Source organism: Schistocerca americana, chromosome 8 (genome assembly GCF_021461395.2).
Source record: "Schistocerca americana isolate TAMUIC-IGC-003095 chromosome 8, iqSchAmer2.1, whole genome shotgun sequence".
Taxonomy (NCBI): Eukaryota; Metazoa; Arthropoda; class Insecta; order Orthoptera; family Acrididae; genus Schistocerca; species Schistocerca americana.
Window position 1 is genome coordinate 39,059,839 of NC_060126.1, and position 16,664 is coordinate 39,076,502.

The window sequence follows — 16,664 nt, forward strand, 5'->3', positions numbered from 1 at the left end:
AAGCAGAGTCCGAGGAAAATGCTCTTGATGATGGAAACTCGCTGGAAGCAGAGTCTGATGACATCTGGCAGTGTGGAGTGCCTGCAGGGAACAAAGGTAGCCCAGCCTGGTCACTCACGAGGATTGTCGGAGGAAGGCCTGCGAGCAAAGGCAGGTGGCCGTGGCAAGTCGCTATACTCAACAGGTACAAGGTCAGCACCAGTCTGTGATTGCTACCATCCGAGGTTCAGGCGAGGGGAACATTTAAATGGTATTCACTGGAAGTAGCCTTCCAAAATTGTACTGTTAGATCCAATAAACACATTTGAGTCTAAGCTCAAATACCCTCACTGGGCCAGCTGAAATTCTTTATTTTAGGATATATTTTGAAAACTGTAGCTTTATAAAACTAAGAAAAATAAATTTGAGAAAGCTGTTATGTAAAATATTTGGCCCTTGTCTGTCTGTTCATTAAAATGTTGTTGCAAATTTTGAGTAAGAGAGGCACAAATATTTTGGTAAGTTATTATTTCATAAAAAAGTTGTAAAAGATCTACAGCCTGTTCTTGCACACAGCTTGCATTATTGCATTGTGTTCTGGAACAATGAAGTGTGTTACTAATGGCATCACAATCAGCACTCTGCCAGGACATTTGTTTTTGGTGCATTGTTTTCTTCTGTGTCTTACTGACATTAGCACTGATTTGGCAGACATTGTTGTGCTTGAATTTCCTCATCTTCTTCTTCTTTTTCTTCTTCTTCTTCTCCTCCCCCCACCACCTCCCCCACTCTTTCTCCTTAAAAGAACCACCGAGCGAGGTGGCGCAGTGGTTAGCACACTGGACTCGCATTCGGGAGGACGACGGTTCAATCCCGTCTCCGGCCATCCTGATTTAGGTTTTCCGTGATTTCCCTAAATCGTTTCAGGCAAATGCCAGGATGGTTCCTTTGAAAGGGCACGGCTGATTTCCTTCCCTAACCCGAGCTTGCGCTCCGTCTCTAATGACCTCGTTGTCGACGGGACGTTAAACAGTAACCACCACCACCACCACCTTAAAAGAACCCACAATTCAACAAATGTTTGCCCATATTCCTTGTCTTCTGATGTTGTATGAATAAATAAAAGAAAGAATACATATATACATCCACCACATGAATTGCTTATTTCTTGATAGGGTAATAAACATTCATCTAAGCTGATTTGTCCATTCCTATTTTTAAATAATCATCATCAGTGAACTTTGTCATGGGAAAGCATTGTAATGCATGATTGTGGCCTACCACCTCTCAGTTTATCCTATACAATACCACTGGTAAGGCGTTTTTGTTCCCACTCTCCCTTTTTTCAGACATATTCTGTTCAGAAGTGACTCATACCCATACCACATCTGGAAGTTAATACACATATTTTCCAATGAGTGACCAGTTCCTAACCTCCACTTTGCACATAATATACAACAGACAACAGTCAGAGGTCAACACATTATGGGTTTATCATGTCATATATATGTCTGTGTTTCAGGCAGGGGTGACTGGACTTTGTGCCCGCCCTGAAGATAAGAATTGTCTTCACAGCACATCCCACAGTCTTCCTAGCTTCATTCTCTAGTAACCTCTTTCTTGCACCCACCTCCACGACTGTAAGCTGGTCCCCCACTTTACTAATTCTAACAACAACAGCCCGCTCTATCTTCCCCTGCCATTTCACTCCTACACATTACTGTGTGCTGTGCAAAACTTAACTGATCTGCACCAGAGTGAACTCACCTGTGCCACATGTTCTTATCCTGTGTGCCAGCTGTATCTCCCTCCCAGCTGCCAGCCACCCTTCACTCCAACCCTCCCTCCCTCCCCCTCTCCACCATCTTTTTCATCTTATTCACTGCACTTAATAAGAACCCTCAGCCTTACTGAGCTGCAGTGCCAGTACAATGTAGCAGGACAGTTCTCTCTCTCTCTCTGTCTCTCTGTGTGTGTGTGTGTGTGTGTGTGTGTGTGTGTGTTTCACCAAGGACTTTCAAGTATCTTCTTTGTACTGAGTTTTATACTGCCATTGCACACTAGATGATTTAGCAAAGTAAGTGGTTCTGGAGGTAATTTTGGCATTCTGGAACTTTCGTTGTCTGCAACATCTTCAATTTCTTCTTTTCACATAGTCAACTGTGGTCTTTTAACATCATTTGCAGTATCTACATTTTCAGTGTCTATACCAGGAATGTTAATATCAAAAGTCTCATCCAGAATCCGTGCAGTATTGATTCAGGTAGAATCAGCAATAATAAATGGATTTTCTTTTCTTAACCTATGTACCCAAAGTTCTAAATGTGCTTAAAATGTTTCAGGTTTTCATTAAATCATTAAAGCAAACAGATTTATTTTAGGAATAACAAAAAATTAATGTAGCTACAAATCAGCATAGTAAAATAGTATCAACTGCCAACAAGCCATAGTGTGTGAAATTTAGTCAATAGGACTCAACTAATCAAATATGCAAATGTAAGAAAACACAATTTTGAGGAACTAAAATCAACTTTTACTTCATTTGGACTGGTAGACTTCTAAATTTGAGAACTGTCAACAAAGTTTTAGCATGGTTTTAGAGGGAAATAAGTCCTCTCGTGGCTGAATGGTCAGCTCATCTTGATTGCCTTGTGGAGGACATGGGTTCAGTTCCTAGTACTGACAGGGATTTTTCCTTGGTAACATGACTAGGGTGGGGTCCACTTATCATCCTGATACCACTTGAGGAGCTGCTCAAATGAGAAGTATTTATCTCTTTTTTTCACAATAAATATCTTCCCTTCCTAAAATTGTGTTTGACTGCTCAAAAATTATGAATTATTCTAAAAATGATGGTAACCTGATGTGATCACTCTCTAGAGTGTATTGAGTAACACATAGCTGATGTTCGTACAAAATAGAAAACACTTTGTGATAATCTTTATTTAAACAGGAGTATCACATCCAGAGATTTCTGACATGTTTGTTTTTACAATTTCTCCAGGCCAGTTCCTCTGTCATGAATGTTTTGGTACATCCTTAATGTGTATAATGTTTAAAGGAATTACAGCTGTAATAGAATACAGCCACTCATTTCTTAAATGTTGTTAACCAACACTGAATGAATTTTTGTTTCTCACCTGGACTATATCATTTTAAGGTGACATTCTATTTAATTTTCCCATTTGAATGAAATATACACTGTTTGACTACATTAAAAATGTGCAGGAAGTATTCTGAAGATCTAAATAACATTTATTTTACTCCTATCGCCACCTGCACCTCCAATGGAAGCACTTCTTTGCCATCAATCCCTCCAACCAAAGCCAACCTAATTTCAACATTGAACTCTTGTCTTTCCTAATTCATACCAGCATCCAACCATGATGCCCACCACCACCACACCTAACCACCCACTGGTCACCTTCCAGGAATTCCTTACCTCCAACTTGGTTTCACCATCTGTCCCCATGTTCCTTTCCCTGAACACCAACCTTTCAGCAAAAGAAATAATAGCCACAGATAACCTCAAAACAAATTATGACCTAAGGCTCCACCACTTTTGTTATGAATCACAGCAACTACCTGGCAGAAGGCCTGTGCCAGGTATCTGACTCCTCCACCCATAAACTCTGTCAGAGTGATCCCATCCTAGAACCTGAACACAACCTCCAATCCTGGCTTAGAGCATCAGGCCATTCCCAGAATCTCTCCCCTGAATCCATTTCCCTCCTCACCCCTATGACACCCTGCACACCCACCTTCTGCATACTCCTCAAAATCCACAAACCCAACAATTGTAGACACCACATTGTGGCTGGTTATTATGGTCCCACTGAAAGAATTTCGGCCTTCATTGACAAACACGACAAACCAGTTGCCCATAATCTAACCTCACACATCAAAGATACCAACTTCTTCTTTCACCATTCTCCATAATCCCAACCTTGTAACCTCCAGGATCCCTACTTGTCACTTTTGACATCGCCTCCCTATACACCAACATCCCTCATGCCTGTGGTCTTACCGCTATGGAACACTATCTTTCCCAACACCCTTCGACTCCAAACCCACTTCCTCATTCCTCACACACCTTACTAACTTTATCCTAATTCACAGCTACTTCTCCTCTGAAGGGAGTGTATACAAACAAATCTGCATCTCAGCGATGGATACCTGCATGGCACCCTTCTATGCCAACCTGTTTATGGGCCATCTAGAGGAGCCCTTCTTAGCCTCCCGAAACACCAAACTCTAGTTAAGGTTCACTGATGATACCTTCTTGATCTGGACTCAGGGTCAAGGCCCCCATCTTCATTTCTTCACAGCCTCAACACCTTCTGTCCCATCTGCTTCACGTGTTCCTCAGACTAGCATACCACCTTCCTAGATGTTGATATCTTCCTCTCTGGTGGCTCCATCTGTACCATTGCCCACATTAAACCTACCAATCACCAAAAGTACCTTCACTTTGACAGTTGTAACCCATTACATAAAAGAAAAAAGAAAAAGAAAACCATACAGCCTGCCCACCCAGGGACAGCACATATGCAGTGACAAGAACTACCGGTACTTGCCCAATATGCTGAAGGTCTCATGAAGACCTTCACACAGACAGGCATTATACCCCAGACCTAGTCCAAAAGCAGCTCTAAAGATTTCCACTGCCTTTTTCCCTCACACACCCAATCCTCCCACCACCCCTAACAACATGAGTGTCTCCCTCATCACACAGTACCACCATGGACTGGAACAACTGAACCACTAGGGTTTTGATTACCTATCACTGTGTCCTGAAATGAGAGACATCGTACCCAAGATACTTCCCACCCCTCCTAAAGTGGTGCTCCACTGTCCAACCAACCTCCACAACATCCTAATCCATCCTAATCCATCCCTATGCCACTCCCAATACCAACCCCTTACCACAAGGATCAGATACCTGTGGAAGACCGAGGTGCAAGACCTGCCCAATCCATCCACCCAGCACTTACTGTTCCAGTCCTGTCACAGACTTATCCTATCCCATCAGAGGCCAGTCTATTTGTGAAAGCAGCCATGTCATATACCAGCTCTGCAGAAATCATTTCACAACTTTTTATATTGGTACGACTATCAGCCAGCTGTCCACCAGGATGAAATGCCACCATCAAACTGTGGCCAAGAATAGAGTTGTGCCCAGTGGCACAACATGCAGTAGAACATAACAGGCTTAATTTCAATGGCTGCTTCACTATACAAAATGATTGAACAGTTTGCATTGTGCCCATTTTGTAAGCTTTAGGTCATTTGACTCAATATCTTAACTCCAAGCAGCACTCAGGGTTGTCTATCAATTGTGCCAGGTCAGGATTTCTCTGCTTCGGTCATTATCCCCTGTTTAAGTTTTTTGATCTCCTCACATACCTGGTTTCAGGCGTTTTCTTATTGCCTAGTAGCCTGATTGTAAAATCTGCAAGTTTTGTGCACCGTGGGTCCCAGAGCTTGTGACTGATGTATAGAAAATCAAGAGGCAGGGAGCCACATTAACATTTCTGAGGTGGTTTAATGCTCAAGGAAACAAATTCCTCAATTACAGTTTAACACTAGAATCGCCGGAACTAGTACTATGCTTAGAACCGCCGATGTGGTCAAAGTGACCACTTTCTTTGTAAGTACATGCTGTGCTGTTTAATGTAAATATTAATGACCTCGATAACAATGTATTACTTTAATTACATTTATTAACAGTATCATTGTATTTTACAACAACAATGGGAACATAATATTACTAATATTAAACAACATAGTTCACAACATTTATCTGCAACCATACTAATTGTATTGCAGTAGTTTTAAAATTAATAGAAATTAATCTTACTGGAGAAACAAAGTACCCATGAATATGTTAAGAGAAAGACCAATCATAAAATATGACCATGTGTAGTACCTAATCCTACTTACAAGCATTACAAACTACTGTCTTTATTACTTTATATGTACACGGCCCACAAACATATCTCTTGCATTTACTGCACGCTTCATTTGTCTTGTTTCTGCATTTCCTTGTTTGGCATAGTTTTCCTACTTTCTCAGGAATTTCTGCTTCTTCTCTTTCTTCATAACCATTGTCCTTTTCTTGCTTTTATTTTCCATCCCTTGCATCCTTTCCTGATTTCTGGTTTCCATATAGGCTCTACATAATTCTTCTGCTAGATTTAGGATGAAATTCCTCCTACTAATTTTGATCCCTGTCACTAGCTTGAAAATCATCCATGCGTTTATGGCTGTTAAATCAAGGACAATGTGAAATACATGTACAGGCCATTGACGAGTACCAGAGCAGACAGAATATTTCCTTGTCATCTGGTCCAAGGCATCTACAGCAAATTTTGTGCTATTGTAGAAGCTCACTGTTTTGGGAAGGTGTTTCGAATTATTTTGTATTTCAACATCTGTGTGCATGGTGCTATACAGAAGAACATTTTTGTTCTTTTCCCTTTGATAAACAGCCAGAGTACCACCTTCCCTTTTCAAGAGAACAGATGTATAAAGAGGAGTTTTCATTTTTTTTATATAGTGTTCAGAATTTCTTTTCTTGCACGGTTGATAGTGCCGACAAGACTAGTTTTCTCTTTTTCCAGTCTCTACCCAAGTGTGACCGTAGTGAAAAAATTATCAGTAGTCACATTTCGCCTCTTATTGCGATATGGAGCTACCAACTTCATTACTACTTGTTCTGGAAGTTTCCCATTAGGTGCCCTCCGTTCGTTCTTTACTACATAAGGGAACCCATAACAAAGATATTTTGTTTCTACATCTGTTATAAGCCAGAATTTGATTCCGAATTTATCAGGCTTATTCGGCATATATTGCAAATACGGACACCTGGTTCTGCTGGGGAAAAGTTGTTCGTCCACAGTGACATTTGATCCAGGTATGTAATTCAACTGACTGTTTTCTATAAAATGGTTCCAATTAGTTGATGTAAGTGCAAATTTGTCACTTTTCAGATGTTCCAACCATGTATTTTTTTCATCAAAACGCAGATATTTCAAAATTTCTTGAAACCTGTTTCTGCTCATTGTGTCAGTGAAAAATAGGGCTCCCACTTTTTCAAATGCACCTAATTCTTCTAAATGCAAACTCCAGGAATTATTTCCAAGAAGCCATTGTGCCTCTGCTTCTGTGCATTTCTTTATGTGTTTCAACATTGATTGATCAACTAAAAGGCGCCAGGCACTCGAAACATTATCATTTGAGACATGCCGCTTTGCATGTGGGGTAGGTCCCCGTGTTTCTTTCAATATATTCTGTTGACCTATCCTACCTGGAGTAGTAACACCGAAGTCTGCTACAGCCCACTCTGTGATCCCACTCTTCCCCAGGAGTTTTGAGCCAGGTTCTGGAAGTGAACCCTCACTTCATTCTCCTCTTCTACGTTGATTCTGTATTGGTCCACTTACAGGAGGTGCAGTTCCTTTTTTACCCAGGGTAGGTTCTTCTCTAGCATTGTTTATATTACTGCTTGGTCCTGGTTCAGCAACTGTGTGAGGAAATAGACAATTAGAAAGCTACAACTCATTATAAAGATAACGTACCACACAATAAAATAGTAGGAACAGAAGTAGCAGTAGAAGTGTCAGCTCTACTATAATAGTGAACATTATTCATATAGTAACAATAATAATAATAACAATAATAATATAAGTGAATGTAAATTACCTTCATCTTCAGTCTCGGAGCTGTCACTCCCAACACTACCGACAGGTTGGTAATCTTCATCTGTAGAATCTTCCACAAGGTCCTCAACTTCAGGATCATTTTCAGCATCTGATTCATACAATAGTGTGACAATTTCTTCATCTGAAAGTGGCCGTGGCCGTGGCTTGTATCGCTGTGACATCTCAGCCATGTCTACTGCTCTGAGACCAGTATTCAAATAATCAGTCTTGTTTATGCGAAACCCAATAGCAAACAATAAATGACATATTGCATTGTTGAGCTTTTAAATTCAAACAATGCAAATAAACTTCAGTAACCAACATATTTAGTACATTGTTGACGAGTGCTAAGAATAAACCCGGGGAGTGACGCACAACAATCTTTAAATAACCTGTTTTCAAATATACGTATAATGTGGTCAAAGTGACCACTCGGCAGTTTTAAGTATAAGTGGTCATTCAAAGAAAACTAATGAAGATAAAATAAATATTGGACTATTTATATGACCTACATAAACATTTAGGAAAAGTCATTAACTCACAACAGCATAGATTAGAAACTGACCGAATAATAACATGTTAAAATATAAAAAGTGGTCAAATTGACCACTCGGCGGTCCTAGTGTTAACATGGGTTGCATATGTCAACTTGGAGACAGAAACCATTCAGTGATTTGGGACACATTAACTCACCACTTGAACCTTTAAAGTGCCACCACACATTTTCTACATGAAAACTTATTACTTTTTGGGTCAGAAAGGATGTATTTCATACTGATTTTAAGGAAAGAGGTACTGTACTACAGTAAACCTCCAAACAAGCTCAGAAGAGCTATACAGAACAAAAGATATGGGATGCTGTGGTCTGAGATTGTTTTTGTAGATAATAAGTCTACTGGATATGTGTTTAGGACTTGTTCGATCATCCTCCTTACAACTGTGATTTGTCACCCAGTGATTTTCACTGTTTCTGAAGATGAAAAAATGGCTAGGGGTCACATTGGTTGGAAGATTAGATTAGATTAGATACAGTTTTACTTCCATAGACCAAAAATTGAGATGATTCTCGTGGATGTGGAACATGTCAAAAAGTATAACATAAAATATTGGAATTAATACTTACTACCCTGGTCATTTGTCAGGAGATTGTCAAAATAGGTGATTTCATTACAGTAAACTGGAACTGCTAATATTTACAGAATTAATATGCTGTCAGAATGAAACATTGTTATGCACTTTTAATGAATTTGTCATACAAAAAATACCTAATATTGAATGTTGTGAGCAAGTGCTGTCAATACTGAAATCTAACAAACATTTTTACTGAAGATGGTCTATCAGTCCCTGTGAAGATATTCATCTACAGAGTAGAATCGGTTGCCTATCAAAAAGTCTTTCAGACTCTGCATAAACCATGCTTTATCTGAAACCAAGTTTTTAATGATTGCTGGCAATTTATTGAAAATGTATGTTCCTGAATATTGGACCCCTTTTTGGACCAATGTAAGTGATTTTAGGTCTTTATGTAGATTGTTATTATACCTAGTATTGAAACTATTTATTGAGCTATTGGCAGGAAATAGAGATATATTACTTGCAACAAATTTCATTAAGAAATAAATATACTGAGAACCAGTGGTTAGAATACATAGTTCCCTGAACAGACTTCTACATGATGTTCTTGAATTTACACCAGAAACAATTCTTATAACACCTTTTTACATGCTAAAAACTTTTTCTCAGTTTGATGAGTTTTCCCAGAATATGATCCTGTATGACAGAATAGAATGAAATTAAGCAAAGTTTGCTAGTTTCTTTATATTTATATCTCATACACCTGACATTATTCTCACTCTAGATGCAGGCTCATTAAGGTGCTTAAGCAATTCTGTGTGTGACAAAGCAAGCTGGGATATTATTAGTTCCCCTCTTGTTTTGCCATCTGCCTACTTAAATTTGTTTTTTCAGTTTTAACTTATTACCATTAACATACATGAATATAATCTGCATTTCCATAAAAGGGAAAGGTTGGCCCACAGTTTTAAAGAATTTAACACCAGATCTATTTTTGTGCTTAGTTTTATGCATGTAATTGATTTTCTAATTTATTTAGACTATTCCTAGTTAGTATCTTTTGTTATAGGGTGAAATCAGCAATTGTTTCATAACTTAAGTTCTTTTGTTGATGTATAAACCAATATAAATTCTGTACTAATTATGAACATTTGGAGGTACAACTAATTGTATTCTTAAAGGATCTATTTGGCTCTATTCGAAAACATGTTAGCAAAGTCAGCCATTAATTAATTCCAAAGTAATTAACAGTTTTGTCAAAAGTATTGTTTGCATAATTATATCTGTTAATTTCATCATTTAAACAAATAATTTGACTTAAACCTTGTAGTAGAAGAAACTGTTAAAAAGACAGAATATTTTGATGTATTCAGTTAATTTAATGTGTTAAGTTTTAATTGTAATTTCTGCAAATTTAACTTTGAACAATGTGTAGTTTCGGCACCCATTATTGTGGGGATATACAAGGGGCCGATTTTTGGTCATGAGACAGTCAGTACACTGCCGAGTTTGACGAGAAACCTGTGTTGGTTAGAAAAACAACAATGCCTCACCTTAACTTTGAAATAAGTGTTACATAATTATGCCGTGTGTTAAGACAATGACAGTGTCTGCTCCATACATACCTTTTTATTCTTAAAGAAATGTGAACTATGTGGTAGTAGATGTTCAATAGGAGACTATTGTAGCAGTATGTGGATGTTTGCCTGCAACCTATTAATGAAGCTTATCGAAAGCTAAACAATAGTGCACTAGCCATATAATTGTGTATTATTGGGGGTTTGTGAACAGTGAAAGTAAAGTACTGTGAAATGCAAATGTGCACCTGTCGGCTACATCATTTAAAGCAGTCAGTGTTGTACTTCCACAACCCATTTTTCAGCCATTGTAGCAATGCAGTATGTCAACACTGAGGACAACAAATGAAGAAACAAAGCAGAAAAACACTATCACATGTGGTACATCCTTCCCAACTGAATTTATTATTGAGTAGTAATCCCAGAAATAGAACGCTGTCAACCTGTTTGATCTGCATGTCTTCATATGCTATACATATGCTGGAAGGAAATATCTTACAGGTTCTGAACTACATATAGTGGGTATTTTCAAAGTTTAATGACAGTGAATTAGCTTTAAACCATTTATTAATGTCAGTGAAAATTTGATTAGCAGCTATTTCTAAGTCTGTACTTAACTTGCTACTTATTGTAATGTTTGTATTATCTGCAAACAAAACAAACTTAGCATCTGGCAATGTAACACATGAGAGGTCATTAATGTACACAAGGAGAAGCTACTGACTCAAGATGTAACCTTGAGGAACACCACATGTAATTGATTCCCAATCAGATGAAGACTGACTGCTTGCTGCACAGATATTTTGCAATTACACCCTTTGTTTCCTGTTGATAGATAAGACTCAAACCATTTTGCAGCATTGCCAGTGACACCATAATATACTAATTTACCTAAAAGAATGCTGTGGTTCACACAGTCAAATGCTTTTGACAGGTCACAGAAAATGCCAGTAACCTCTAATTTATTGTCTAATGAATTAAATACATTCTCACTGTAAGTGTAAATAGCTTTCTCTAGATTGGAACTATTAAGAAACCCAAACTGTAACTTGGACAATGATGAATTATAGGAGTGTGTCAAAGCACAGCTTAGCTCACAGGTGCTGGACTACTACAGTAAGAGCATTGAAAAATTTGTTGTTTGGTATGAGGATTGCCTTGATCTAAGAGGCAATTATGAAGGAAATTAGCTGACTGTTGTACCTTCGAGGTGTACATAATCAAAAAAATCTTAATGTACTGGCACAAAAAAAAAAAGAAAGAAAGAAAAAATTTTTAATAGAATTTACTTTCTGGGTAGCCCTTGTATGTAGTGTGATCAAAAAGTTAAGAATTTTTTAATTTCACGGGTTTTATGCATACAATTTAACTTTTTTTATTTTGTTGGGACCCATGTTACTGATGTATGTTTGCATTTTCAGCTGTTTTGAATATTTGGTTTATTGTTGACAGTTGAAAAGGTTATACATGTTTTCAAGTGCTCAGAGAATTTTAATTTTTGAAAATGGTGGATCAAAGAATTTGCATTAAATTTTGCTTGAAAAATGGAATAAAGTGCATCACTGCATTTGAAATGTTGACTGTGGCTTCTGGAAAATGTGCTATGAATAAGACAAGTAGAATAAACACTTCAATGAGGGCTGAGAAGACATTGAAGACCGCCCTGGATGCCATAGCATATAAATTACTGACAGCAATGTGGAAAAAGTGAAGAAAATGGTTCTGGAAAATCATTGAATCATCATCAGAGATGTTTCTGATGATTCCAGCATGTCCCTTGGCTTTGCCAAGCAATTTTTCCAGATTTTTTGGGCATGAAATGTGTAGCAGCAAAATTTATTCCAAAATTGTTGAATTCTGACCAAAAACTACATTGCGTGGACATCACTCAGAAATTGCTGAATAAAGTCAACAATGATCCAGAACTTGTAAAGAAGGTTACAAAAGGTTAGAAAACATGGGCATGTGGGTATGACATAGAAACCAAGGTCCAATTGTCTGAATGGAAACTGCCTGAAGTGAAGTGCTAAGCTAAAAGAAATTGGCAAGTTAGATCGCATGTGAAGATTCTTCTCACTGGTTTCTTTGATTACAGTGGGATAGTGCATCATGAGTTTCTGCCTTATGCTCATATGGTCAATAAGGAATAGTACCTGGAAGTTATGTGCAATTTAGGTGAAGCAGTCCAAAGAAAACAATCAGAATTGTTGCAAAACCACTCATGGAAATAGCATCACAATAATGCTCCAGCTCGCATTTCAATGCTTGTTTGTGATTTTTTGGCAAGATACAAAACTATCATGTTGCCTCAGCCACTTTATTCATCAGATATGGCCCCCTACACCTGCTTTTTGTTATCAAGGCTGAAATGAATTATGAAAGGATGTCAGCTTGCCACCACTGATGAGATAAAAACTGAATTTCTGGACAAACTGAACACAATAATGAAAAGTGAGTTCCAGAAGTGTTTTCAAGTTTGGAAAATGTGCTGCCACAAGTGTGTTATATCTCAAGGTGATTGCTTTGAAAGGGACAAAGCTGATGTTGATGAATAAAGATTCTTTAAGAAGAACAAAAATTCCTGTTACTTTCTGATCACACCTCATATATGCATTGTATGTTACAATGTAAATTGTCTTATCATTCTGGTATTGATGCTGTAAAAGCTTAATCAGCCAAGTACTGTATTTCTTCTTTGCTCAAGTATTATAGAATGAATGAAACTGGGAACATAATGCAAAGTTGTCCAAGAGTGTTTCTCTTGTGCCCAGCACTGTCCTGTCGTGTTGCAGGAAGTGTTCTGTGGAGGAACATTGGTCGCTCCCCGCTGGGTGCTCACAGCGGCTCACTGCCTGAGGCGCCGCATGTACGTGCGTCTGGGTGAACACGACATATCACAGCATGAAGGCACAGAAATTGAATTAAAGGTTTTGTGTTTTCTTCTTTTATTTGATTTCTCCTACTTAATGTTCTGTTTGTACCTTAAGAATACATAAAATCACTTTGAAAGTAGGTATTAAACATTCATCATTTATTCTCTGTATAATAAAACAACACCACACTCAAGTACGTAACTTGGCCAGGGAGCTATGATTATATGACTTCAGAATTATATTAATTGAAGAAGCAGTATACAGAAGAGATGTGGTGTGAGATACATTGTTGTTTTCATGTTAGAACATATGCATCACTTACTCATTGTAGGAGGGAGGAACTTCTTGTAATTAATCGTTACCATTACATTGAAAACTTGACTTTTACTGTAAGTAACATGTTGTTGTTATTAATTTTTTGGGTATCAGTTACTTGTAGAGAAAAGAAAGCAGGAATGTTTCACAACTTATAAAATAATTTAACAGCATTATGTATCACTTTTATTAGAATTACTTTTTTATTGTTTCATTGCATTCAGTGCAAAGTATTCTGTTGTATGAATTCATTCACTGATTCATAGGGCTCTCTAGTTCAACAATGAATTAGCAAAACATGTTAAATATTATGGCAAAAATTACATGTAGGTCTTCTTATGTTACTATGAAAGTGAAACATCCATAATAACACTTCAGACAAGAAAATACCAGAAGCTTTTGAGATGTGGTGCTACAGAAGACTGCTGAAATTAGATAGGTAGATCAAATAGCTAAAGTGGAGTTACTGAATCAAACTAAACAGAGTTGTTGTTGTCTTCAGTCCTGAGACTGGTTTGATGCAGCTCTCCATGCTACTCTATCCTGTGCAGGCTTCTTCATCTCCCAGTACTTACTGCAACCTACATCCTTCTGAATCTGCTTAGTGTATTCATCTTTTGGTCTCCCTCTACAATTTTTACCATCCACGCTGCCCTCCAGTACTAAATTGGTGATCCCTTGATGCCTCAGAACATGTCCTACCAACCAATCCCTTCTTCTAGTTAAGTTGTGCCACAAACTTCTCTTCTCCCCAATCCTATTCAATACCTCCTCATTAGTTATGTGATCTACCCATCTAATCTTCAGCATTCTTCTGTAGCACCACATTTCGAAAGCTTCTATTCTCTTCTTATCCAAACAATTTATCGTCCATGTTTCACTTCCATACATGGCTACACTCCATACAAATACTTTCAGAAACAACTTCCTGACACTTAAATCTATATTCGATGTTAATAAATTTCTCTTCTTCAGAAACGCTTTCCTTGCCATTGCCAGTCTACATTTTCTATCCTCTCTACTTCGACCATCATCAGTTATTTTGCTCCCCAAATAACAAAACTCTTTTACTACTTTCAGTGTCTCATTTCCTAATCTAATTCCCTCAGCATCACCCGACTTAATTCGACTACATTCCATTATCCTCGTTTTGCTTTTGTTGATGTTCATCTTATATCCTCCTTTCAAGACACTGTCCATTCCGTTCAACTGCTCTTCCAAGTCCTTTGCTGTCTCTGACATAATTACAATGTCATCGGCGAACCTCAACGCTTTTATTTCTTCTCCATGGACTTTAATACCTGCTCCGAATTTTCCTTTTGTTTCCTTTACTGCTTGCTCAATATACAGATTGAATAACATCAGGGACAGGCTACAACCCAGTCTCACTCCCTTCCCAACCGCTGCTTCTCTTTCATGCCCCTCGACTCTTATAACTGCCATCTGGTTTCTGTACAAATTGAAAATAGCCTTTTGCTCCCTGTATTTTACCCCTGCCACCTTTAGAATTTGAAAGAGAGTATTCCCGTCAACATTGTCAAAAGCTTTCTCTAAGTCTACAAATGCTAGAAATGTAGGTTTGTCTTTCCTTAATCTATTTTCTAAGATAAGTCGTAGGGACAGTATTGCCTCACGTGTTCCAACATTTCTGCGGAATCCAAACTGATCTTTGCTGAGGTCGGCTTCTGCCAGTTTTTCCATTCGTCTGTAAAGAATTCGCGTTAGTATTTTGCAGCAGTGACTTATTAAACTGATAGTTCGATAATTTTCACACCTGTCAACACCTGCCTTCTTTGGGATTGGATTTATTATATTATTCTTGAAGTCTGAGGGTATTTTGCCTGTCTCATACATCTTGCTCACCAGATGGTAGAGTTTTGTCAGGACTGGCTCTCCCAAGGCCGTCAGTAGTTCTAATGGAATGTTGTCTACTCCCGGGGCCTTGTTTCGACTCAGGTCTTTCAGTGCTCTGTCAAACTCTTCACGCAGTATCGTATCTCCCATTTCATCTTCAGCTACATCCTCTTCCATAATATTGTCCTCAAGTACATCACCCTTGTATGGACCCTCTATATACTCCTTCCACCTTTCTGCTTTCCCTTCTTTGCTTAGAACTGGGTTTCCATCTGAGCTCTTGATATTCATACAAGTGGTTCTCTTTTCTCCAAAGGTCTCTTTAATTTTCCTGTAGGTAGTATCTATCTTACCCTTAGTGAGATAAGCCTCTACATCCTTACATTTGTCCTCTAGCCATCCCTGCTTAGCCATTTTGCACTTCCTGTCGATCTCATTTTTGAGACGTTTGTATTCCCTTCTGCCTGCTTCATTTACTGCATTTTTATATTTTCTCCTTTCATCAGTTAAATTCAATATTTCTTCTGTTGCCCGAGAATGTCTACTAGCCCTCATCTTTTTACCTACTTGATCCTCTGCTGCCTTCACTACTTCATCCCTCAGAGCTACTCATTCTTCTTCTACTGTATTTCTTTCCCCCATTCCTGTCAATTGTTCCCTTATGCTTTCCCTGAAACTCTGTACAACCTCTGGTTTAGTCAGTTTATCCAGGTCCCATCTCCTTAAATTCCCACCTTTTTTCAGTTTCTTCAGTTTTAATCCACAGTTCATAACCAATAGATTGTGGCCAGAGTCCACATCTACCCCTGTAAATGTCTTACAATTTAAACCCTGTTTCCTAAATCTCTGTCTTACCATTATATAATCTATCTGATACCTTCTAATATCTCCAGGATTCTTCCATGTATACAACCTTCTTTTATGATTCTTGAACCAAGTGTTAGCTATGATTAAGTTATGCTCTGTACAAAATTCTACCAGACGGCTTCCTCTTTCATTTCTCTCCCCCAATCCAAACTCACCACGTTTCCCTCTCTCCCTTTTCCTACTCTCGAATTCCAGTCACCCGTGACTATTAAATTTTCATCTCCCTTCACTACCTGAATAATTTCTTTTATCTCATCATACATTTCATCAATTTCTTCATCATCTGCAGAGCTAGTTGGCATATAAACTTGTTCTACTGTAGTATGCATGGGCTTTGTGTCTATCTTGACCACAATAATGCATTCACTATGCTGTTGGTAGTAGCTTACCTGCACTCTTATTTTTTTATTCATTATTAAACC

General features: G+C 38.2%; 1 protein-coding gene across 1 annotated transcript in view; it reads left to right on the plus strand.

Annotated features, from left to right (window-relative positions):
* Positions 1-16,664, plus strand: part of LOC124544976 (coagulation factor X) — a 102,723-nt gene that overhangs the window by 44,599 nt on the left and 41,460 nt on the right. The window contains exons 4-5 of the mRNA XM_047123724.1: positions 7-191; positions 13,126-13,260. Of these exons, the coding sequence (XP_046979680.1) occupies positions 7-191; positions 13,126-13,260 (320 nt within the window). The remainder of the gene's footprint in view (positions 1-6; positions 192-13,125; positions 13,261-16,664) is intronic.